Source organism: Phycomyces blakesleeanus (genome assembly GCF_001638985.1).
Source record: "Phycomyces blakesleeanus NRRL 1555(-) unplaced genomic scaffold PHYBLscaffold_45, whole genome shotgun sequence".
NCBI lineage: Eukaryota > Fungi > Mucoromycota > Mucoromycetes > Mucorales > Phycomycetaceae > Phycomyces > Phycomyces blakesleeanus.
Window position 1 is genome coordinate 222,747 of NW_017265191.1, and position 23,156 is coordinate 245,902.

At 34.6% G+C, this 23,156-nt stretch overlaps 6 protein-coding genes across 6 annotated transcripts; 2 read left to right on the forward strand and 4 right to left on the reverse strand.

The window, feature by feature from the left end:
* Positions 1-649: 649 nt before the first annotated feature.
* On the forward strand, positions 650-1,741 carry PHYBLDRAFT_90195 (hypothetical protein; the record flags this gene model as incomplete). Its single annotated transcript, XM_018443746.1, has 2 exons — positions 650-959; positions 1,350-1,741. Coding segments are annotated over 2 exons (702 nt in total), but the record flags the coding sequence as incomplete, so codon positions are not given.
* A 2,011-nt stretch (positions 1,742-3,752) lies between these two features.
* Positions 3,753-6,074, reverse strand: PHYBLDRAFT_160843 (hypothetical protein). Its single transcript, XM_018434271.1, has 7 exons — positions 5,941-6,074; positions 5,691-5,726; positions 5,506-5,602; positions 5,272-5,281; positions 4,837-5,062; positions 4,237-4,532; positions 3,753-4,021 (listed from the first exon to the last, which is right to left on the reverse strand). Exons 1-7 carry the CDS (start codon positions 6,023-6,025, stop codon positions 3,953-3,955), a joined length of 819 nt encoding a protein of 272 aa, XP_018283472.1. The 5' UTR covers positions 6,026-6,074; the 3' UTR covers positions 3,753-3,952.
* A 464-nt stretch (positions 6,075-6,538) lies between these two features.
* Positions 6,539-8,369, reverse strand: PHYBLDRAFT_58032 (hypothetical protein; the record flags this gene model as incomplete). The annotated part of the gene is made up of 8 exons (XM_018440269.1): positions 6,539-6,738; positions 6,826-6,974; positions 7,072-7,105; positions 7,260-7,440; positions 7,513-7,593; positions 7,698-7,829; positions 7,923-8,052; positions 8,215-8,369. 8 exons carry the CDS (start codon positions 8,367-8,369, stop codon positions 6,539-6,541), a joined length of 1,062 nt encoding a protein of 353 aa, XP_018283473.1.
* A 6,059-nt stretch (positions 8,370-14,428) lies between these two features.
* On the forward strand, positions 14,429-17,458 carry PHYBLDRAFT_80363 (hypothetical protein). The gene is made up of 11 exons (XM_018443578.1): positions 14,429-15,221; positions 15,320-15,503; positions 15,547-15,551; positions 15,661-15,691; positions 15,866-15,931; positions 16,045-16,339; positions 16,470-16,547; positions 16,670-16,692; positions 16,824-17,017; positions 17,095-17,237; positions 17,340-17,458. The coding sequence occupies exons 1-11, from the start codon at positions 14,478-14,480 to the stop codon at positions 17,365-17,367; spliced, it is 1,791 nt and encodes a 596-aa protein (XP_018283474.1). The 5' UTR covers positions 14,429-14,477; the 3' UTR covers positions 17,368-17,458.
* A 1,195-nt stretch (positions 17,459-18,653) lies between these two features.
* Positions 18,654-19,643, reverse strand: PHYBLDRAFT_153519 (hypothetical protein; the record flags this gene model as incomplete). The annotated part of the gene is made up of 5 exons (XM_018433170.1): positions 18,654-18,819; positions 18,880-18,931; positions 19,033-19,204; positions 19,328-19,486; positions 19,590-19,643. 5 exons carry the CDS (start codon positions 19,641-19,643, stop codon positions 18,654-18,656), a joined length of 603 nt encoding a protein of 200 aa, XP_018283475.1.
* A 1,902-nt stretch (positions 19,644-21,545) lies between these two features.
* On the reverse strand, positions 21,546-22,172 carry PHYBLDRAFT_153520 (hypothetical protein; the record flags this gene model as incomplete). Its single annotated transcript, XM_018433171.1, has 3 exons — positions 21,546-21,721; positions 21,957-22,004; positions 22,118-22,172. The coding sequence occupies 3 exons, from the start codon at positions 22,170-22,172 to the stop codon at positions 21,546-21,548; spliced, it is 279 nt and encodes a 92-aa protein (XP_018283476.1).
* Positions 22,173-23,156: the final 984 nt, after the last annotated feature.

Here is a 23,156-nt window from a genome sequence, read left to right on the forward strand (position 1 = left end):
ATCAAGTAAAAAAATGAAAATGGAAATGGAAATAAGGAAGGAAGGAAGGAAGGAATAAGAGTAATGCTTTTATTTTTAGAATCACACACACACACACTTATACACTTATACACTCGCACGCAAAGACGCGCTTCTTTATCACGCGTCTTTTGTGTGTGCAAATTAGTGCTATTACTATTACCTTTTTCTTTTTTCTTTTTTTTTAAAAAAAGGCACTAAATTCTTATTAATTTTTGGGAATCCAATAAATATTGATACATGTAACTTATATATTTTTATATGATTTATTCATTCAAAAACAATTCAATCAACCAATCGATCAATAGACGAAGAAAAGTCAAGAATGACGACGACGATGAAGAAGAGAAACAAGAAGAGAAACCCACAAACCTCAAGAAACGACCTAAACTTGAACATGTCAAGAATAACACCACTAATCTCTCAAAGGTAAAGAAAAACACAATCATGACCATGATCTTAATAATTAAACTAACTGAATTGACTTGACTTGATCAACCAACCAACCAACCAACCAACCAACTGACCAACCGACCGACCGACCTACCTACCTACCTACAAAATCAATATCACACAATCAACAACAATCAATAATCGATATCGGTATATATAGATCGCTATAGAGACAAACATGACAAAGGATCAAATAAAGTACTGTGGAGCAATCATCAGACACTTAAAAAAGCATCGAGACGCTGCTCCGTTTCTTCATCCGGTCGACTATATCAGTCTTAATGTACCAGACTACCCGAAAATCGTCAAGCACCCAATGGATCTCAATACTGTCGACCGAAAGTTATCCGGCCAAGAGTACACCGATGTGGAAGACATGATTGCAGACATCAGACTCGTCTTCTCAAACTGCTACAAGTTCAATGGTCCCGAAGCAATGATTTCAATGTTGTGTCAGAATGTCGAGTCTGCGTTTGAAAAGAGTTTGCGTCAAATGCCGCCTTCAAAACGCGAGGTAGTGAGGTCTGACCTTCTCTTCTTATGGCTAATCAACAACTCTGGCAATCTTTTGCTCTACTTTTTTTTTTTGCTTTTTCTTTTGGGGAATGTTAATGTGTAGACATCACCAACACCTCCACGTCAACACTCAATGTCAGACAAAGTTCACCGCAAGAAAAAGATCCAACCATCGTCTTCTCCTCCTCTTCCTCTTCCGTCTACTCCTCGCTATCATTCTCCTCCTGTCTCGACCTCTAACGCTAATTCTAATGCTAATCATTCAAATTCAAATTCAAATCAAAATTCAAATTCAGTTTCCAACTCTGCTTCTGCATCAGTTGCTGCTGCTTCTGCCGCTGCTGCTCGTCGTGCATCAGAAGACGGTAGACCCAAACGAGAAATCCACCCGCCGCCGTCTAAAGACTACCCAGAAACGATAACCAAACGGCGAACAATGATGATGAACCCTCGAAAGAATGATGTGGAAACAAAGTTCTGCTCACAGACCCTGCGAGAATTAAAGAAATCAAAATACCGAGATATCAATTTCCCTTTCCTTGCTCCGGTAGACATCGTTGCCCTCAATATCCCGGACTACCCCTCGATTGTCAAAAACCCGATGGATCTCTCGACAATTGAATCCAAGCTTGCCGAGGGATTCTATGATTCTCCCGAGGCATTTGAGGCCGACATCCGCCTCATGTTTAAAAACTGTTACCTCTACAACCCCCCGGCCGTACCTGTCCATCGAATGGGCAGGGAGCTAGAAAAGGTATTTGATGAAAAGTGGAAGCAGAAGCCTGTGCCTGTCCAAGAAACCTTTGAAGAGTTTGAACCAGTTGAATCAGATGAAGATGGTAATACACACAAATACATATATACCTTTTATACAACAACAACAGCAACAACAGCAGCAGCAACAACAACAAGAACAACAACAAACTTTGTCATTGGCATTGGCATTGTCATTGTCATTGGAATTGGATTTAGTGTGGACAGGGTATTCGAGTGGGATTTTTTTCTCTTTTGTTATTGTCGCCGTGTGTTTATGAATCATGTTTATAAATTATGTAGAGAGAGACCACAGAATCTCGGAATTGGAACGTCATATTGCCTCACTCGCACAACAGATTGCTTCCATAAAGTCAAAGAAGAAGCGACCAGAGCGACCACAAAAGCCTGTCAGACCTCGTCCGATGAGTCCAAAAGACAAGAAGCCGTTTTCTAAACGCCATCGTCTGTCACTAAAGACCAAAGAGGAAGAATTGCCCGAATTCACATTTGAGCAAAAGAAGGATCTCAGTGAACGGATCAACAATCTGACAGGCGATCGTCTTAACACGGTTGTAAACATTATCCAGAGTTCTATGCCTAATCTTGATGGGGTAAGAAAAAGAGAAAGAAAAAAAAACAATTTCCTATAAGTGGGTATGAGTTGGTGTTTATTGATACATTGTCTTGTACATGAATGCATATAGCAAGGGCAAGAGGAAATTGTGCTGGACATTGATGCTCTTGATCGAAAGACTCTGCACCGGCTGCACGAGTTTGTGACTGGAAGAAGCCTTATACCTCCTTCATCATTACTATCGTCATCGCCATCGCCATCATTGGGCTCTCACAAAAAATCGGCGCCGAACATTAATAACAACAACAGCAGTCATAATAATAACAATAATAACAATAGTCATAATAATAATCCAAGCAGTAAAAACAATCAACATCATCATCAACAGCAGCACTCCCAAAACAATAGTACCACAAATGCAAACACAAATAGTAACAGCAGTAGCAGCAGCAGTAGCAACAACAACAAGAGACCAAGAACTCATTATTCAGAGGCAGATGCTGACCGTAAGATTAAAGAACTTGAAAATACCCTTCAAAAGTTTACTGGTTCAAAACCTGACACTTTTTATGGTAAGGCAACTAATTTTTTTCTCTCTCTTTATTTTTTATTTTTTTTGTTTTTCTTTGGGGGGTGAATTTGGGATATCTATCTATCTATCTATCTATGTATATATATATATGTGTATTTTTTTTTCTTGGTACTTTTTTTTTTAAAAAAAAAAATGTATATATGTGTATATGTATGTATTTCTTCTATAGGTCAAGAATCTTCCAGCGAAAGTGATTCGGACAGTTCATCAGGGTCTGATTCGGATGACTCTGGAAGTAGTTCCGATTAGAAAAAAAAAAGAGAGAAAAAGAGAATTGTTATTATTTAATTATCATTTTTCTAAATTTTTTTTTTTAAAAAAAAATATAGTAACAACATAAAGAGGGAAAGAGAAAAAGAGCAAGAAATAATGATAATAACGATAATAATGATAATCAATGTAGATACCAAAGAACAAAGAACAAAAAAATAAAAAAATAAATCTAATAAAAATCTAAATAAATTACATAGTATTTTAGGCAAAGATTTGTTCATCTTAATAAGAGTTTCAAATCCTTACACAGATTTAAACGGCACGTTAATTTCCAAAAAAAAGCTATCATGGTTTATTTTCCGTTTTCATTTGTTAGAGTAATTTTTTCTTTACAGCTTCGGAGTCTGGGTTTTATATTTTAATGCTTGATTTTAATTGTAGCTTTTAGCATCCCGAATGCATCACCAGGAGACATCTTCTGATAACTTCTTTATACTTCCTAAACCCTTTTATTCTCCTTCTTCTTCTTTTTTTTTTTTTTTTTGATTATAGACTTCTTTAAAGCATGGTGCACAGAATAATATATATATTTAAATATATAAAGGTATTTGAATTTTTTCTTCTTTGTTTGGTTTGTATTGGTTTTGTGGGTTTTTTCTTCTTTTAATTGGTTAGAAAGAAAAGAAAAAGAAATAGGGAAAAAAAAAAGATTATTTGAAAGAAGGAAAGAGAAGAAAGATGATATATATTGGTTGTCGTTTACTCGTTTGTTTGTTTGTTTGTTTGTTTGTCTGTCTGTCTGTCTGTCTGATTTTTTTTGCTTCTTGTCATTAAAAGGTTTCATCATCAAACTCTTCTTCATGAGCATCTTCGCCTTCTGGAGGTACCTCAAAGCCCTCCTACAGATAAACAAAAAGAAAACAAAGTTTAATACACATAAATAAATACTACGCACTTTTTTTTTTGTTTTTGTTTTACATATAGTATATATACACCAAAACAAAAACAAGAAGCAAAGAAAGTCATGGAGAAAGGAGGATTGTGTATGTCTTCCATTCTCTCTTTTCTTTATCATTCTTCATTTCGCTTTCTTTCTCTTTCTTTCTCTTTTTACCTCTGTGCTGTATAGAATGGCTTGGATGTCCTTGAGAACTGGCACCTCAAGAGGTTCCTGGTCAGCAGCCTCCTGCTCAATGGCCTCCATTTGTTCCTGAACAATGATTTCGATATCCCGGAGTTTTCCAAAATAGAAATCGCGCTCCTTTTCAAGTCCATCTACTGTCATCTTGAGCTCGGCAATCTGCTTGTTAAGCTCAATAATCATGGAAGCCGAGTGGTTGTCAAGGGTGTTGGCACTGGCACTATTAGAAGACACGCGACCAGATGTAGTGTTGCGACTGGCACTACGAGCTAATCAATCAAATATAAGCAACACATTACAATGTATATACATAACAAGAATGAATAGGGAAGGGGGAGATAGAAAAAGGGAAGAAGGAGAGAAATTGGATGTGCAAAAAGAAAGAAAAGTTAAAAGAAAATAAAAATTAAACGCGTGTATAATATGTAATGGACATCTTTTTTTTTTGTAATTGTTGGTTCTTCTTTGTAGTAGTAATAGTAGTAGAAAGAATTATGGTTGTGGTTGTGGTCTATTCTCGCTTCTATTGATTTATATATAACCAAGAAAGAAAAGAAAAGAAAAAAAAATTACCAGATACTCCACTAGATGCTCCAACCGGCTTACGAGCAGCTGCAGGTGCACCAGTTGCGCGAGGACCTCCTGAAGGTTTTCCTGCACCACCGGGACCACCCTTGCGTCTCTGAGCTGCCTCATAAGATCCTCCAGGAAAGTTCTGGTCCCAGAATCGCTTGACCCACTGCATGAACTCAAGGTTGTCTTGGAACTTGCACTTCATCAGACGGTCAACGGGAATGATCTTTTTATATTTTCAAACATAGATATAGATATAAATACATAAATACCCACGTACGTACCCACGTACGTACGTATAAATATATATATATGTGTGTGTGTGTTTGTAAGTAAATTAAATCAAAATATACACCAAGAATAATAATTCAAATGTCTTCTATTCTTCTTCTTCTTTTCAATTAATTCTATCATTTATTAATTCATTCTTGTTACCTTGTCAACCCTATTAACAAAACAGAATGATTAAACAAATATTCACACATATAATTTTGAAAAATAAATAAATATCATATATATAAAGAGAACTTGTGTAGAGCGGGGGAATTAAAGTATCGAGTAACTGATTTGATTTGGTGGTTATGATTTACTAGAAAAGAAAACCATTTACAATATATGTAGAAAGAGTACAAAAGACCTTGCAATAAAAATAAAAAATAAAGCGCTTACTTGTGCTTGTCAAAAGTGTGCTGGAGAATCTTAAAGTTTCCAACGTATTCATACTCATGCTTGGTGTCAAACTTGACTTTGCTCATGTGCACATCACCTATTTATTTTATATAACAATTATGGCCATCTGTTAAATTCGATTTCTATACATTAACAAATCACCACATTTATCATCTAACTCTTACCAAAGATGGAGTCCATAATCTGACAATAACCAGCACCTATAAAGCAATAAAACAACGTAAACGGAACACCATCATCATATCATCAACACCATCAACATCATCAACATCAGCATCGTATAAAAAAAAAGAATAAAAAAAAAGTGAAAGGGCAGGTTAGGATAAAAGATATATATATATATATACATATACATATACATATATACATATAGACAGATGCAATAAGTTAATCTCGAAACACCATCATCTGTACCTGTTCCAGCCTGTTCGATCTTGGTATAGTTGAGTTGGAGGAGGTCGTTCAACCATGCCAGTAATTCAGTTCTTGATTCTCCCATGTTTAATAAAGACTACGCGTTCTAGATGAGATGTAATGCGCCCTTTTCCGACTTTGTTTCCGCCGCCCCCCCTCTTTCTTTCTCTTTCTTTTTGGATGACAAGAAAAAAAAAGTCTACAACCTTGTTTTATGATGACATCAAACCCCTCTTTCAATATCCGCCTCATATGGCACATGTACATACATACATTTATATAATTAGATATACAGACACATGTAGTTGTGTGTACTTGGGTGCATATAAGAATACAAACAAGCATTCGCATACATAACTGTATGTATTGGACTGTATTGTATTCTGCAAGCTAATAATGAATATATATACAAAAGAGAGGGGGGATTGTATTTCTCTTCATTTGAGTTTTACTTTCTTTTTTGTTGTAAAATACAATATCCAAGATTTCATAATTAACACTTTATGTTGCAATATTTTAATGAATGAAAGTATCATTATATATAAGGCGCATTATTTTATTTAATTTTATTTTATTTTATACACAACTTCTTTAGTTCTTATCGACTACTGTCTTCAGCTGTCAGGACACTGAGTCGCTCTTCAAAGAATTTCTCTAGCTTATTGGCCAGGCGGGTGTAATTTGTTGACTCGGCATTGTACAAGCGACAGTTGTCAAATATTTTTTGAACATCTTTGGTAAAATCTTCAAGGGTCATGTAAACGCCTGCTTCTACATTATTGTGTAATGTTGTGAGGTCTAGAGTATTCAACACATACAAAGATAATTTTGTTAGTAACATTAATACTATATATATATATAAAAAAGTGTCTTGATATTATTTACCCATAGGTTCCTTGATAACATCATAATAATCCGTCACCTCGTCTGCATTAACTGGATCAGAAAATGGCCAAGACGATGGATTATCATTAAGCTCAGAAACCAAATGCCGCATAATAATATAATGGGATGGGTGTCTTGGACGATTTGACCTACAAATATACACACATACACTAGTTATTGACTATACAGTTCATCATGACAGTAACAGTGGCAGTGACAGCAAAAATGCAAATGAAATTTCCTTACAAAGCATCCATTTCTGGTGTCCAGCCCGATTCACCTATTATGGTCATTATATTTGACACACATACACAAAGAAGAAAAGGCACATGTGAGCCTTCCTTTTTGTTGTTTTTGTTGTTGTTGTTCTTGTGTTTCTTATTTATCTTTGGGCTCAGAATTTCTAAACAAGATAGTGTAACCCACAAACTTACGGACACCTGGGACTTGGAGCGGGTCTATACTGCGATTGCCATTCTCGTCCACAGGCATATTTAATCCAGCGTACACATAGTGAGAGGTTGATTTTTCCTTCATTTTCTCATGCACTGCTCTTCTCTGGATAGCCAATATCTCTGATACCTTGAGGTACTTTACTTTTGGTACCATTGTGCACTAACCCATCAATACACAGGCCTATTAGTAAATATATCCACAAAAATGCGCAATATATATGAATTGACTTACCTGCATAATAGTACCACCTTCATAATCCTTTATGTATCCAACCCATTTACGCTTATCAAGTGTAATCTCTGTAGTAAAGCCCTATAATGAAATCAAGTTAAATAAAAGTAATATTATTAATATCAATATCAATAATATATATATATATATTGTATGTAAATTTTTCAAATGTTTCAAAAATTCACAACACACCTGTCACTTGCCTGCTTTTTAAAGTAACCAATTGCATAATTATCAGCATATGTCAAAAAGTGCTTCATATTTGTGTGGCTTGATATATAGTCTTTTAAATGATTCATCAAAAAGGAACCATAACCCTTTTGTTTTTTTATTGTTTTTTATTATTTTAATTAGAAACCAAACAAATTAGCATTGATGTCTTTTATACATATACATATAATTATGCTTACTTTGACTTGTTCTGTTGATGCAATAGCACAAAACACAATTTCTGCAAACTCTTGAGCGTCAAATGGCCGGTAGCAAATACCACCAATCACTTTCATTGGCTTTCTCACTAGAGCAATACTTCGATGGTTTCTAAAGTTATAGGTAATAAAACCCATAATTATTGTGATTTTTGTGAGTATTATGACTGCCCCTAATATCATTTAATTTCTTTCTTTCTTTTCTTAAAAATATTTGTATCTTGTGTGCAATTGCGGTACAAACAAAATCAAGTTACTTATCAAAATCATTTACCTATCATATACAAGGCGAGCAATATACTCCTTGGGCATCTTGGGCAATTGCTTTTGGAAAATATTCTTAAGTCCGGTGAGAAATATCATACTCTCGCGACTACTGTCATTCCCAATAACTCTAATCTCAATTTCTCCCTTTCGTTCTTCAATCATTGCCGCACTCTCTTTCTTCTCTGTGGGCTATTATATAAATACATAAATATATGTTGTGACCAAGTTTGTTATTTAGGCTATCTGGTTATTTGGTTAGCCATTTTCTTTTTCACAATATTTACCATAAAGTCATCTAATGTCTTTAACATGATTACACTGTTTTCGGTTGGTTCGTCTTTTGTTATCACGGATTTATTTACTGGGCTATCCTTTGCAAATTCACCGTCAATATCCATAACTTCTTCCTTGATAACCGTCTGATCTGTGATTGGCGATGGAGCTGTAAAGCTGACATTGGTCTTTCGACTGCTACTGCTACTGCTACTGTTGTTGTTGTTGTTGTTGTTGTTGTTGTTGCTGATATAAGCATTGCTATTGTTGTTGATACCACTACTAATACCAGTAGTAGTACTGGTGGTATTTTCAGCCGTAATATTAGTTCCAGTAACAGCACCAGTGCTATTGCTATTACTATTACTGACAGATTGCGTTTGTGTCTGTGGTTGAGTATGTGATTGTGATTGTGATTGCGGTTGTGATTGCGGTTGAGTATGCGTTAGTGATTGTGATTGTGGTTTTGGTTGTGTCTGTATCTGTTGTTGCGGTTGTGTCCGTTGTTGTGGCTGTTCGTGTGATTGTGGTTGGGGTTGCGTTTGTTGTCGTGTATGCGTTTGTTGTCGTGTATGCGTTTGTTGTTGTGTATGAGATTGTGGTTGTGGTTGTGGTTGCGGCTGTTCCTGTGGTTGTGGTTCCACGGGTTGCTGTGATCGTGATTGTTGTTCCGCACTTGACTTTATCGCTTCTGTGTCCTTCATTTCTTCGTCTTCGCTTATGTGACAAGTACTTTCAAGCTCTTCTTCTTTTATCTTAACGTCTCCTCTTTTATCTTTTTTAGGTTGGATATTTTCCGTAGTTTCAACGATTTCAACATTTTCAGCATTTTCAGCATTTTCGGTAACTTCATTATTTCCCTTCTCCCCCTCTTCATCTTCGTCCTCCTCCTCTTCGTCCTCCTCTTCTTCCTCTTCTTCATCTTCCTCCTCCTCTTCTTCTTCCTCTTCTTCGTCTTCGTCTTCAACATGATCTGAGTTTTCTCCATTTTCTTCACGCTCTGAAGTTTCGGCTTGATTTTCATGATCCGAACGCTCTTCCTCTTCTTCCTCTTCATCATCATCATCTTCCTCTTCTTCTTCTTCTGCTTCCTCCTCTTCTTCGTCTTCCTCTTCCTCTTCATCTTCTTGATCGTCGTTTTCACCATACGAAAATCCATGAACCTGGGTTTCGTTTGTGTGCTTGTCTTGATTAAATCCAGCTTTAAATCGTTTATGATCTGTGTCTCGATTGTCTTCCGAGTGTCGCTTCAAGTATCCTTCATCTAATATATATATATATATATATATATATATATATTTAATTCTCTTTTGTCTTGAAATAATAGTAATTGATTAATTAATTATTTAATTTAAATTTACCTTGTCCTGTAGCAGTAGATGAAGATCCATCAGAGATAAAATCCCCTGAATGGGCACGTGATGCGTTGAACTGGATCTGTCTAATATTCATTATGCATACAAGTATTTTTTTTGTCAGTCTTTTTCTTCTTCTTTATTTTCTATCTACCTATCTATTCATATATCTTGTATTGTATTTAATTTGCATATACACCCACACCAACACACAAACACACACTGTACAATGTACAATGTATAAGGTACATTGTGCAATGCGAAGTGCGTAGTGTGTAGTGTCCAATTGAATACTTCTTCTTTAAAAAAAACAATAATCTTGATCTTGATCTTGTTTACTAAATTATATTAACTGATATTCGTATATGGGTGTATGTAATTGAGTGATAGACATACTTGCGTAAGGACTGTATATCTTCGTCAACGTAGCTAGTATCATTGGCTTTTCCTTTTTCCTATCCGAAATAAGCACACGGATACGTAAATGTTATATAGACTTATTTGTCTGTTTGCATTTATTTATTTTATATTTTATATTTTATATTTTATATTGAATAATCATATAATTATATATACTGTTTTATCTATATAATTATACTTGTAATGGTAATAGAGATAGAGATATAAAAGTTGCTAACCTCTAAAAGCTCATTTATACGCAATGCTACTTTGAGTCGACGTGTCATGTCTTGTTTGTTGTCGACATGAGTGTATATATCATGCCCACATACACAAGTATTGTCAAAGGATACTTGGCTTGATTGAGCAGGCTGCCATCCATGGCAATCCGAACAATGATCGCATGGTAAATGGCGTGCGATGTACTTGCACTTTTCTTCTTCGGTTAATTCGTCTAGTTGTGGAAAAAGAGCTGCGAATGACACAGCAGAAGATGACATTGTAGTACTCTTGCGGATCAACAAGTCAATCAATCAATTAATCAAATTATAAAATAATGATAATCGACAGAAAGAAATAAAAAGGTATTAACACGGTGTACAAATGTACAAAATTGTGGTTGTGTTATAATATAATTATATTATATTATAAATATATTATATTATATTCTATGTATATAAAAGACAAAGAAATAAAGAGAGGGAGACAGATGTTGAAAAAAAAGCAGGAAAGGACAGGACAGGACAGGACAGTCTCTTTTTTTTGCCCTTTATCTATCTGTCATTTCTTTCTTGTATATATATATATGTGTGTGTGTGTGTGTTTAGATATTCAAGTAAAGACTTGGATTAATATATAGATTAGTATGTATCATTTGTTTCTATTGTGGCTGTTGCTTTATTTGATTTATTCAGAACCTTGGAAACTCGTAATAAGATGAACTTGATGATTTCATGTTCATATTCATTTGGAGAAAAGAATAAATTTGTGTGTACATCTTTTGATAAACCAAGTGATTTTTGTTCTTGTTTAAATCGAGCTTTTACAAATTACCTTCTTGTACGAATGGTTTATATATTTGGCGTAGAATATGGTTGGTATATATATATGTATGTATATATTTACATATAATTATTTGGTTAAATTATTCAACCAGAGATTGTCTTGGTTTGTTGAATACTCGTATCAATACATAGATACATGTGTCTATTGACATGAATGGACTCAATAGATTCTACTATAGTTATACATATCTATAAACTAATAAAGTAAATTAGTATTAGTACTACTACTACTACTACTACTACATAATAATTTTGAAAAATTGATTTTAGACTTGTGGTTTCAATGTTGAAGCGAAACCTTTGTTCTACTTACTGTATTGCTTAAACATTAAAGTTGGCATGGCAATAAAATGGCTTTTTTTTTATTTCCAAGTATGCCATGATATATACATACTATATTTGAGTACACTATTTAGATATAATTATATTCTCTGATATCCAAAAGATCAAGCCCTCAAGTGCCAGTACTTGAGTTGTTATGCATGTAAAAAGAAACGTCATCAACTTATACTACAGTATAAAAAGGGCTATTTTAGTAAAAGATTTTCTTTGCAAGAATACACGTCTAAGCATATTTTGGAACACTTAAACAATATACCCCTAAACAAATACTTTCCCTTTTTTTCCCGTAGTGCTAGTCTGCCTTCTATTTTTGGAGATACTTTGAGCTATTGACATTTTACATGATTTTATGTATATATGTACATTACATATATTAATAATATGCCATGGGAAAGGAACCTGGACCTGTATTTCCACATGACTATGGAAATTGTGTGCAAGTCGTGGGTTTCCAGAACTCTGTGTTGCATTGCACAGTTGTTCCATAACCCATCTAGTATATGGTTTTATTTATTTATTATTGTACATGTATCAATAAATAAAATAAATATACTTGCGCGCGTATATATATATATATATATACATGTGCGTGAGTGTGTTTGTGCAGACTTGAAACACGTCCTTACTCTCAAATGCTTCGTGTGTTTTTATTTGCAATAGGCATTTCAAGCATAACCTTGTATATGAATTTGTATACCTCAAAACGCAACATAAGAATATACGTATATTGGTGCGTACAATTGTTTATATATATATACAGCTAGTACTTTATATATCAATCAATCAATCAATCAATCAATGGATCAATCGATCAATCAATCAAGTCTTGATCATGTCAGGTATTTGACAAACAAAATATAAGTTTGATTGGGTAACCCAGCCAGTTCTTCTATTTTCTTCCATGTCTAACAACACTTTACTTATTCAAACTCTTTATTATTTATTGTACTACAGCCACCAGTAGCCTTACTCAATAGTTGAATGGGAAGAAAGAAGGAGATGTTGAAGAAGTAAAGATAATACGACACCACAAAATTCAGATGTATATATATCGTATTTGGATTGAATTGATATAGATAGTCAAGTTGGTTTTTTTTATATATTTTATTTTATGTTATTGTATGTTATGTCATGTTATTTTAGGGTAAGATAGGGCATGGTGTGGTATGTTATTTTTTGCTTTAACTTTTTAGTAGAGTGTATTATAGTAGCAAAAAGAAAGCTGTTTCCTTGGCATTCGCACTTTGACTTGACTTGACTGGAAATGATATTATTGCGGGAGACTCATATTTCCTTTTAGTTGGATCTCTTCTTCATCTTCTTTCTCTTGTTCTTGAGTCTTCTCTGCCGCTTTTTCTTCCACTTTTCTCTCACTAGAATTTTAACAAATGCATTTTTAGAATCAAAATTTATAAAGAGATAGTAGATAAGAATATGGAGAGGAATGTCACTTACTCTCTGTTTGGTTCTCTTGGTTACTTACTATTAGACTATCTGTGGAATATGATAAAGGTAATGAATATAAAAGAAAATAATATGAAAGAAAGATGCGTAATTTGTCAAGCTCTCAAACGCATTGAATAAATATGCAAATCGGTAAACAAAAATCCCACTCTTTTCTTGTTATATTCTTTTTTTACTGCAATCAAAAAGTTGATGTCGTAAACCAATTGAAGATGGTGTTCTTGTCCAATCAAAAATTGATTTCATAGACTAATTTAAAAATAAATTTCGTCGGGTTCCTAGAAATATTCTTGAAATTAGGTTTATGGTAAAAACTTTGCTTTAAGAAAAAACAAGACAGATTCCCTGCAATTCTCTATATCTATTGAGATCTCTAACGAGCACGCGAGTAATCTTGACAACTAGACTGTACATTATACAAATATCTTTCTGTCACCTGTGCTAAATCTACTTTCTTTTATCAACTTCACTAACTTAAATTTCATAAATACTAGCCTTGATTACTATTAAGCGTGTTCCTTCTAAAGGCCTTTAACAATTCAAACTTTTTTATAGCTAAGATACACCCAAAATACCGAATAGTAAGCTATTAGATCTTATCTGTAATAATTGTACTGGGTTGAAGAAGTTGGAAAAAAGATGTTTAGCATTGACTGCAAAAACTTGGTGGCGTAGAAAGTGGAACATATATAAAAGAGACAAAAGTTGGTACTTAATTTAAATTCCACTATAAAACACTTTAAACCCCAAAAAACTTGCAACAATTCACTAAAATCGCCTTTTTTTCTCTTAGGGCACGAAATAGCCACTGGTCCTATAGCTTCCACTTAGGGTTTCTGTAGCCTATTAACTCACATAAGCAGTGCATATGGATTAGTTTCCCTGGTTAATTTGTCAAAGACAGAAAGAACACAAATGAATACGATTGTTTCAATTATCATTATTTTTTCTTCTTCTTCATGCCTATCACTATTTAATTATTTTACTTACTGTATAACACCACCTTTGCCAAGACAATTAAACCCAAGCCCAGTTCTTTAATTTGGTATATGGATATTTTGGGCCTTCAAAAAAAACAGTAAAAAAAGCTAGAAGCCTTTTAAAATAAGTTCCGTGACTGTTCCTTTTATCCTCCTAGTGTTACCAGACCTACCAAGCTTAATGTTTGGCCTTATACAATTACAGTATATTTATATTTTATTACTCAGACAAAATGCGCACCTTTTCTCTCTACCTTTTTTTAACCCTGGTAAAGAAATAGATATACAATAAAATCAAAAAATAAAGGATTACCTATACTTACACATACGTATCTTCCTTAAAAGTTAAAAACGTAACACGCCTAAAGAAAGAAGGAAAGAAAGAAAGAAAAAATGAATATCCTTCGTTCGTCTGTCACTCGCACTACACCACTCGCCCGCTCCATTGGACGCGTACCTATTCGTCAGGCACGACTCGGTCAACGAACCTATGCCCAGGCAACACCTAGCCCTAAGAATGCCGGAACCAACACTCCCTGGTTCCTTGGCTCCTTGATTGTGTTTGGTCCTCTCTTGTTCAAACTCACCTCGCCACCTCCCAAACAAAAGAAAATCGAACATACTCCTGTTGCCGCTACCGCTACCGCTACTGCTGCTGCTGACAAACCTTCCGAGCCTGTCAAAAACTCTGCCGTGATTCCTACTGAATCTACTTCCGACAGCAACAAAAGCACAAGCACACAAAAACCCAAGGTTCAGAAACCATTTGTACTGATTGGTGGTGGCACTGCTTCTTATGCAGCCGCAAAGGCCATTAAAGAAAAGGACCCTCTGGCAAACGTGATCATCATTGCCGAAGAAGCCCAAGCACCTTACATGCGCCCTCCGTTGTCAAAGGAACTCTGGTTCTCAGAGGATCCCAAGGTTACCCAGACCCTGGTCTTCAAGGACTGGCAGGGACATGAGCGCGAGACCATCTATCAGGATGCATCGCTTTATGAAGTTCTCCAGGATGCAGCTGGCTCAGACACACCTTCGGAAAAGGTCAAGTTGCTGCTCAACAAACGTGTTGTCAAACTCAATATCGACACTCACACTGTGACTTTGGATGACGGCAGTGAAATTTACTATAACAAGGTAAAACAAAACAACAACAAAATGTTATTTATTTCTCAATTACCCCTTTACCTTTATATTTTTCTCTCTCTCTTTTTTTTGGTGGGTTTGGCTGGTAGGTATTGTTGGCTACCGGTGGATCACCCAAGAAATTCCCTGGTGTCCAGGACGCAAATGTAACCACATTCCGTTCGATCGAGGATTTCAAGTTGTTGGACAGCAAGGCTAAAGAAGGTGCTCACATTGCTGTTGTTGGAGGTGGTTTCCTTGGATCTGAATTGGCTGTTGCATTGGCCCACAGAGGTAAGATATATATGTGTATATATATATAAACGAATGTTAAAAGAGGGTGTAAGTGGGATTCTTTTTCTTAGAAAAGAGACAGATTAATTATTACCAATTTAAAAAATTGATGGTTTGATTCAATCTTTTCTTTTTTTATATATAAGCTGAAAAACAGAACATCAAGGTGACCCAAGTCTTCCCAGAAGGTATGAAAAGCCTGGGATTTTTACCACACACATTTAAAAAGAGTTAGATAGACATGCATACATACATAATAGATTTGTGTGAATAGAAATAGAAATAGGAAGCATATAGTATGCGTTTATGCGATGTGCAATGCGATGAATTGAATGTCTAATTTATATCGCTTATAATTATAGAGGGCAACATGGCAAATGTGTTCCCCACCTACCTCACCAAGTGGACAACTAGCAAGGTTCGCGACCGTGAGTAAATAAATAATAAATAAGATATATACATATATACATCTTTATTGCTATAGTTACTATTATTTTATTGACTCTTTGACAAATATACTATATTTATATACTTATTTTAGTTGGTGTGGATGTGAAATCCAACAAGTCCATCAAATCTATTAACTCTGGCAAGGATGGGAAGGTCGTACTTGACTTGGGAGATGAAAAGTTGAGCGTTGACCATGTGGTTGTGGCCATTGGTCTCGAGCCCCGTGTCGACCTGGCCCGTCAGGCTGGTTTGGAGATCGATGAAAAGAGAGCTGGTGTAGTGGTCAATGCTGAACTGGAAGCCCGCTCGGATGTATTTGCTGCTGGTGATGTCGTGTCTTTCCATGATGTCCAATTGGGTCGTCGTCGTATTGAGCATCATGATCAGTAAGTTGTTTGTTGTTATCTATTCCAACAATTATTTTTCAAGATATAAAGGAAATCCATAATTTTCTCTTTTTATATGATATATTGGATTTTTAAGATGTATTTATTTATTTATTTATCTTGTCTATAGTGCTGTATTGAGTGGAAGACACGCCGGTGAAAACATGATTGGTGGGTCAAAGCCTTTTACTCATCAGTCCATGTTCTGGTAAGATATATAACTTTCTTTATATATATATATATATGTGTGTGTGTGTGTATGTGCGGCAATTACTCATTTATCCAACCTATTTACAATATATATATGTGCGCGTGTTTCTTTGTGGATAGGTCTGATCTTGGCCCTGAGATTGGTAATGTATTATTTTTATCATTAATTGATTCAATAGAAAACAAACGCAAGAAACTAGTAAAAAAAACGATAATAATAATAATAATAATAATAATAATAATAATAATAATAATAATAATAATAATAATATAGGTTATGAGGCTGTTGGTCTTGTGGATTCCCAGCTGTCTACTGTAAGTGTGTGGGCAAAGGCTACTTCGAAGGATACTCCCGCTGTCGGAGCTGGATCTGAAGCCGAGAGTCCTCGTACTGCTGCCTTGGGATCTGATGCACCTATTTCTGCTGCTCCCGTTTCACCTATCCAGGTTGATCTCAAAGATGAAAAGGTAATTATTAGCATCAGTATTAGCATTATCAGTAGCATTATAATTTTCATTATTAATACTTTTATTGGAAAAATTAGTTTGGCAAGGGCCTTGTATTTTATGTTCGCGACCAAAAGATCGTTGGTCTTTTGTTGTTCAATGTGTTCGGAAAGGTTCAGGAAGCTAGAGACATCATTAATGCTGGATATACATCAGACAAGATTGACGGCCTTTTGAAGCAGTAAGTACCTTTCTTTCTCTTACTGTTTGTGTTTGTGTGTGAATATGTGTAATGCCATTTAATCAATTTTTTTATTTATTTTTATTCTATTTTATTGTATAGGTTCGATCTTCACAGTGAATCCCATTAGATATAGAATAAATACAAAAAATAAAAATAAACCAACAAATCAAAATCAAAAACGTAAAAATAAATGTATATCAGAAACTTATTACAATAACAACAATCATATTCACTTTTTAAAGAATAAGAAAGAAAAGGAAATGGAACATAACAATGGTGTATTCAGAAAACAAAAAAAAAGAAGCAGAAATCCCACAGTTTACATAAACAGCTCTTGACTTTTGGTGCTCTCAACAACGAAGCAGTATCATTAACTAGAAAATGAATTTGGAAACGTACGTGTGTATGTGCATACGTTTCGGTTGGCCTATTCCCATCGTAAGTAGAAGTTTTTAGGTTCACCATATAAAGTAGAGCCAAGTTCATTCTATCAAAAACAGGACCAAGATATACTGTAAGAGTATTTTTGGTGGGTCATAGCCTGACTGAGCTTTGTTCTCATTATTTTTGGTGCGATGATATTGAGCATAAAGATACCCCTTTTCAAAAAATTAGGTTTACTTCCCAAAAAAATCCAAATTTGTTAATAAAAAGAGGGTAATTTCGACGTTTTTATCATAATGGATGTCTTTATTTTAACATGAATATTTGTCGACTAAAGACACATAATTCAACAAAGACTACTACTACTACTACTACTACTACTAAAATGCATATTTATTGATAGCTTTCCCGCCTTATAATGCTCCAAAATATACAATTATGGATTAGAATTACTTGTATTTACAAAGAATTACTACTCATACACTTTTCTGGAAAGACATACATAAAATAAAGGCAAATAGCTCGATGTAACAATGAAAGGAGTAAATATTTATGTAGAAGGATAATTAAATGAAGATAAGCTTATATTTTTTTATGATAATCTAGCTCTATATTTATCTAGAGAGATTCCAAGCTGAATTTGGTCATTCTCCATCCTTTGAGCAGCTTTTTCAGACAATATATTCTCTAAATCTGTAATTTAATTAATGGCATCGTACAGCTCTTTTTTTCTACTAAAAACCCTAGATCCTTAACGATCTTTTCTCCATGCAGTACCATTATTATTTTTAGGAGTTGCATAGATGGGTTGCTATTAAAACCGAAAGCATATTCTCTCTACACATCAGTAACAGAGAAAATCCTTCGGATCGTTGTATACTGCTCCGGCTGTTTTGGATGTGATGACTGTTGAGGTGCTACAGTGCTATGTAGAGAAATACTTTGTGGTGGTGGATGTAATGTAATAATCTTACGTTGTAAAGGTAGGTCTGATGGTGGTGCAATTGTAAAATTACAAAATTAATTGGATCAAAGAGCAAAGAAATCGGTAAAATTGTTGTTTGGTCTATTGATAGAGACGACATGTGAAGATAGGTGGGTCCATATCATGAACTGCATCAAATTTATAGAGACACTAACCATTCCGAAACCAGCTCTGACAATATCTACCATCTCTGACATAAACATATCCTTCCTGTTATTGCTCATAAACACATCTTATTCTCACTGTACTAGGAAGAAAGCTTGCTGTTACAAGATGTTGTATTCCTCTGAGCTGAAGATAGTACATGTCCAAAGATAATAACCTGGGAATTTATTTTTCAGAAGAACATAGTCCTAAAAAAATCAGCAAAGAAATATTAATTAGAGAAGATATTACAAACAGTGCTTTAATAACAACATTTACCTATAGAAATATCGCTCGAAGACATAAGAGTGAATCCAAAATAAAAACCGGGCCAGTTATGTCCTCTTGGACATCCCCATTTGCAAATTTCTGTCTCCAAAATTCGATCATCGGAAAAGACATTGGTTGTAAAGAAACCAGGAGTTGAACCACTGCACGTGTCAAAAAGAAGCTATTAATATGCTTGGAGCCCTGTAAAAGCCTTCACTGCTTCCACAGACAATGTTGCCATATAATATCCTACTATTCAGTCGGTTCCCCATCTTTAAATCATTAGCTTTTGGTCCCCAAAAACGTTCTCTTGGGCAATCATGCTAAGAGGACTTTTGCGGTTGGTGTGAGTACCATTTAACATGTGGATCCCGGCTGATTTGAATGTCTCGAGGTATATTTTATGTTGCGTTTTGTATTTTACGGGCGTAAAGCGATCATCGCCTTTAAAAAGAGCTGCTCCCTACCATTTTTTATGATAAGAAAAGTCGGAAAATAGCTCATGGCCAATGCACAGACGGATCAGACTTTAACTTGACGATGACACATTAACTATCCGTACTCACTTTTCCATGCTGGTTGGGTTTCCGAAGGTAATGGTTGCCACCAGAGCAATACATTGTGTGGCGTCTTGGTTATCTAATTACAAAGAGAAAATTTCGGCGAATTCCATTCCAAGAACTGTTTGACTTTAGGATATCAATGCATGACTTATAGGAAAGCAAAGTCTATCTCCACATGTGCGGGTATCGTTTTTTTATATAAAATATTCACTGATTCTTTCTAATTCTTGCTTGGTTTATCCATCGAAGTATATTTTTTCCACGATCTTCAAAGTCTTTTTTTTTCTAGCAGCCCGCTCGCGTGTCTTTTTTATGGTATCAAGGAATGCACGGACAGGTGGTCCTCTTGCTATACCATTGGGATTTAATTCAAGCGCTTATTGCTTACCACAGATATCAAATATTGTCTTGATATATGGCGATACTGATGCTTTGTCTAATGGAATTGGAGAGACATGTTGAGCCCTCTATAATTTGCGTCTTCTCTTTAAGACATGATATATCATGAAAAAGCTTGTTTTCTGATCATTCACAAGTTCACTGTCTCGGATTTTACTACTGAAACATCATTGCTGTTTAAAATTTAGATAAAGTACTTTTAATAGATTTTTCATACAGCAAATAATATTATGCATACTCTCCATTCTTCTTGCTTTGCAAAATATGCTTTTTGCGAGTTCGTAGAGCTCTAGTCTAGGTTTTGAGCTAACATCAACTGGTTTCCACTTTTCATTGCTGCTGTACTGTCCATCCGACCCTGAAGACTTTGATCATTGATGTCGACTGCAAAAGACTCCCAATTTAAGAATTTAACATATTTTATTTTTGGCTGTAATTTCTGATCTGCTTTTTTTATATATGTAAAGTTCCACTGTCATCACTTTCCCCTCTGCATTTTATACTTCTCTATTAGCATTGTAAGCTACACTCAAGAAATATTTGTATTAAAAGTATCGTATTCTTAAATAAAGCTAAATATTTTATATACAATATACCTTTTGCCTTCTCTATAGACAATAAAATAAACATTATATTTGTTTAATTTATTCTATATAATAAATATAAACGGAAGAGCAAGTACTTGCTTAAGCTATTTGAAGTGATATTAATTTAAGTGTATGCTAAGAAATTTTGTAATTTCATATTTGCTTCAGTGATATTTGTTATGTCATTTTTTCTTTTGATGTAAAGAAGAGAAAAAGAGGAAGAAGAATCTCAATCGCTTTAATAATTCTGTAAATTTACTATAAAGATCTGAGTTCTTATTAACCCACTTCTATTTTCTTACATTATTCTCTTACTATGCACCCTATAGGATGTTCAAGAAAGCAAACGCTAAAAACAAGTATTAGCAGCCAGTGTCAGACAACTAAATAGTTTTATTTTCAACCATTCAAAAATCAATAAAGGCTATTTTTTTAATGATATTCTATCTCTAAAGCGTCATCTTTTGAAGATGTAAATATACTTTTCAAAAGATATTGAGAATCTTAATCTTCTTTAGATCCTCTATTACAGAGTTTTTTCTTCTATTAATAAACATTGATTCAAGCTTATATTGCTTTCAATAGGTGACTATATTAAAGAACAAATACATATAAAGGTATATTTGAGTAGAGTTTGTGACTATAGATAAATACATAGCCTAAATGCTAATGAATTACAACATTGCGATTTTACACGAGCGCAATTGTTAATTGCAATTTCTTATATAGTAGTATGTAAAGTATTATCATTGACAAACCCAGGATCCCGTTATTAAAACCTAGCATTGAGTTCATATACGCTTATCATTACAAATATTTTAGATCTTATTATAAGATTTTTTTGCAGTGTAACAAATTTAAGTCTTCAACATGATCAAGAATTGGTATTAATCCAATTTATTAGACCGTATACAATCCTGGTTCGAACAATTTCATAATTTTCTAATTTTCCATTTCAGCCTTACGCTTGGAATCAGGGCATGAGGAGCCTTTGGGTATCTCTTTTGATTGCATATTCAAGATTCATGATGCTATCAAAGATGACTTTTGCCTCCCGCAACACTTTTTTATGGTCCTTAGCAAACTTTCTTGGTGCAAGCGACCCATTGGTAAATTCTGCTGCTGATACATCGTACATGTCATCATTGCCTTTTGTCAGGACACACATATCTACTCAATCTCTCATTGCTCCTTCTTCATTTAGTTGCCTTCTTTCTGTGGAGGAGACAAGAGGAGCACTGTCACTTATATTGATGCTTATTATACAAATTAATATACACGGCTAATAACTTATCATTTCAAGGTCAAGGCTTGATTATAGGTGTTCACACCTCACCAGCATAATCTTGTGCAATAAGCTTTTGACACGGTGAATTTTATCCACCGATGTTTCTTGTATAGTTCATTGCAGTGAGCTTGGAAGTAGTCGTAGCTGTAGAAATAATAAGGTATTAAAATAGCTCTTTTTATTTGTTCTTTAATAATTTTGTCTTTTTATTTGTATCTATTTACTTGTCACTGAGTTGAACATTTAGATCACATAACCAGCCCACCATGCGTCAAGTAAATGTTGATATGAGAAGTTATTTACCAGTACCATGGCGGGAATTCCTCTAGCCAAAGGTTCTCAGTTGCTCCCGTTATTATCTATTCCTTCTTTCCATTAATGGTGTCTCTAGAAGGAAGTTTTTGTCTCTCGCCGTTTTCTGTTGTTTTTTTTTGCTGTGAAGTTCAGACAAGAAAATAATCACAAGTTCACAGTGAAAGTAATTGTTAATGTGTCCCTTTCTGGTAATATATGTACTATATGTGAAAAGACAGAGTCATGATACACGTAAGAAGGTTAATAAATAGTAAAATATCCATCAATATTGCGTCACACTTTAAGGACAACAACCTATAACTCTTTGCATAATTGACTATTAATATAGTGTTTTTTTTACTGATAGTTATTTCTTTATTGACACGTCTAAACTCAGAGTTACTAATTGAATATACAAGGGGTTTCTTTGTATGAGACACCATTTTGTCATTAATTCGCCTAGAAATAGGTCTAATTCTCTAAAAGATGAAGATAAAAATATCTTTGGGAAGGTTCATAAACACACAAATTTTGGTGAAAAAGTAGTAAGCTAATACATACAATGAATATTTAGAGTTTTTTTTTGGGAATATCATTTTGCCCTGATTTTTTTGTAAGTAGAGGAGGCCTCACATTTTTATTGCTTACTCGTCACAATGAGTGGTGTACATAATTTGAAATAATAAAATAAACGAAAAACAGTCTGTAGGACAGCTCGAGGGTACAAGAGAGAAGACAGGAAAAAAATATATAAAGAGAGACAATTTGGGAAAAAGAACAAGAGCATAAGAAAAATAAAAGAGGCAAAGAGTCATTTCGCCTTTTCAGCTACAAATACTAGAATCAGGTTAAACACCCTGTTATGTGGCACATACCGGGCAATTAGTAGGTTCGGCGAGAACTGAAAGTAGAAAAACCGAGAATCAGGCGAACTAGGTTCTAATGTAGTAGGCACGCATTATGACCAACCGTTATATTACCCGAATACATGAGTTACAAATA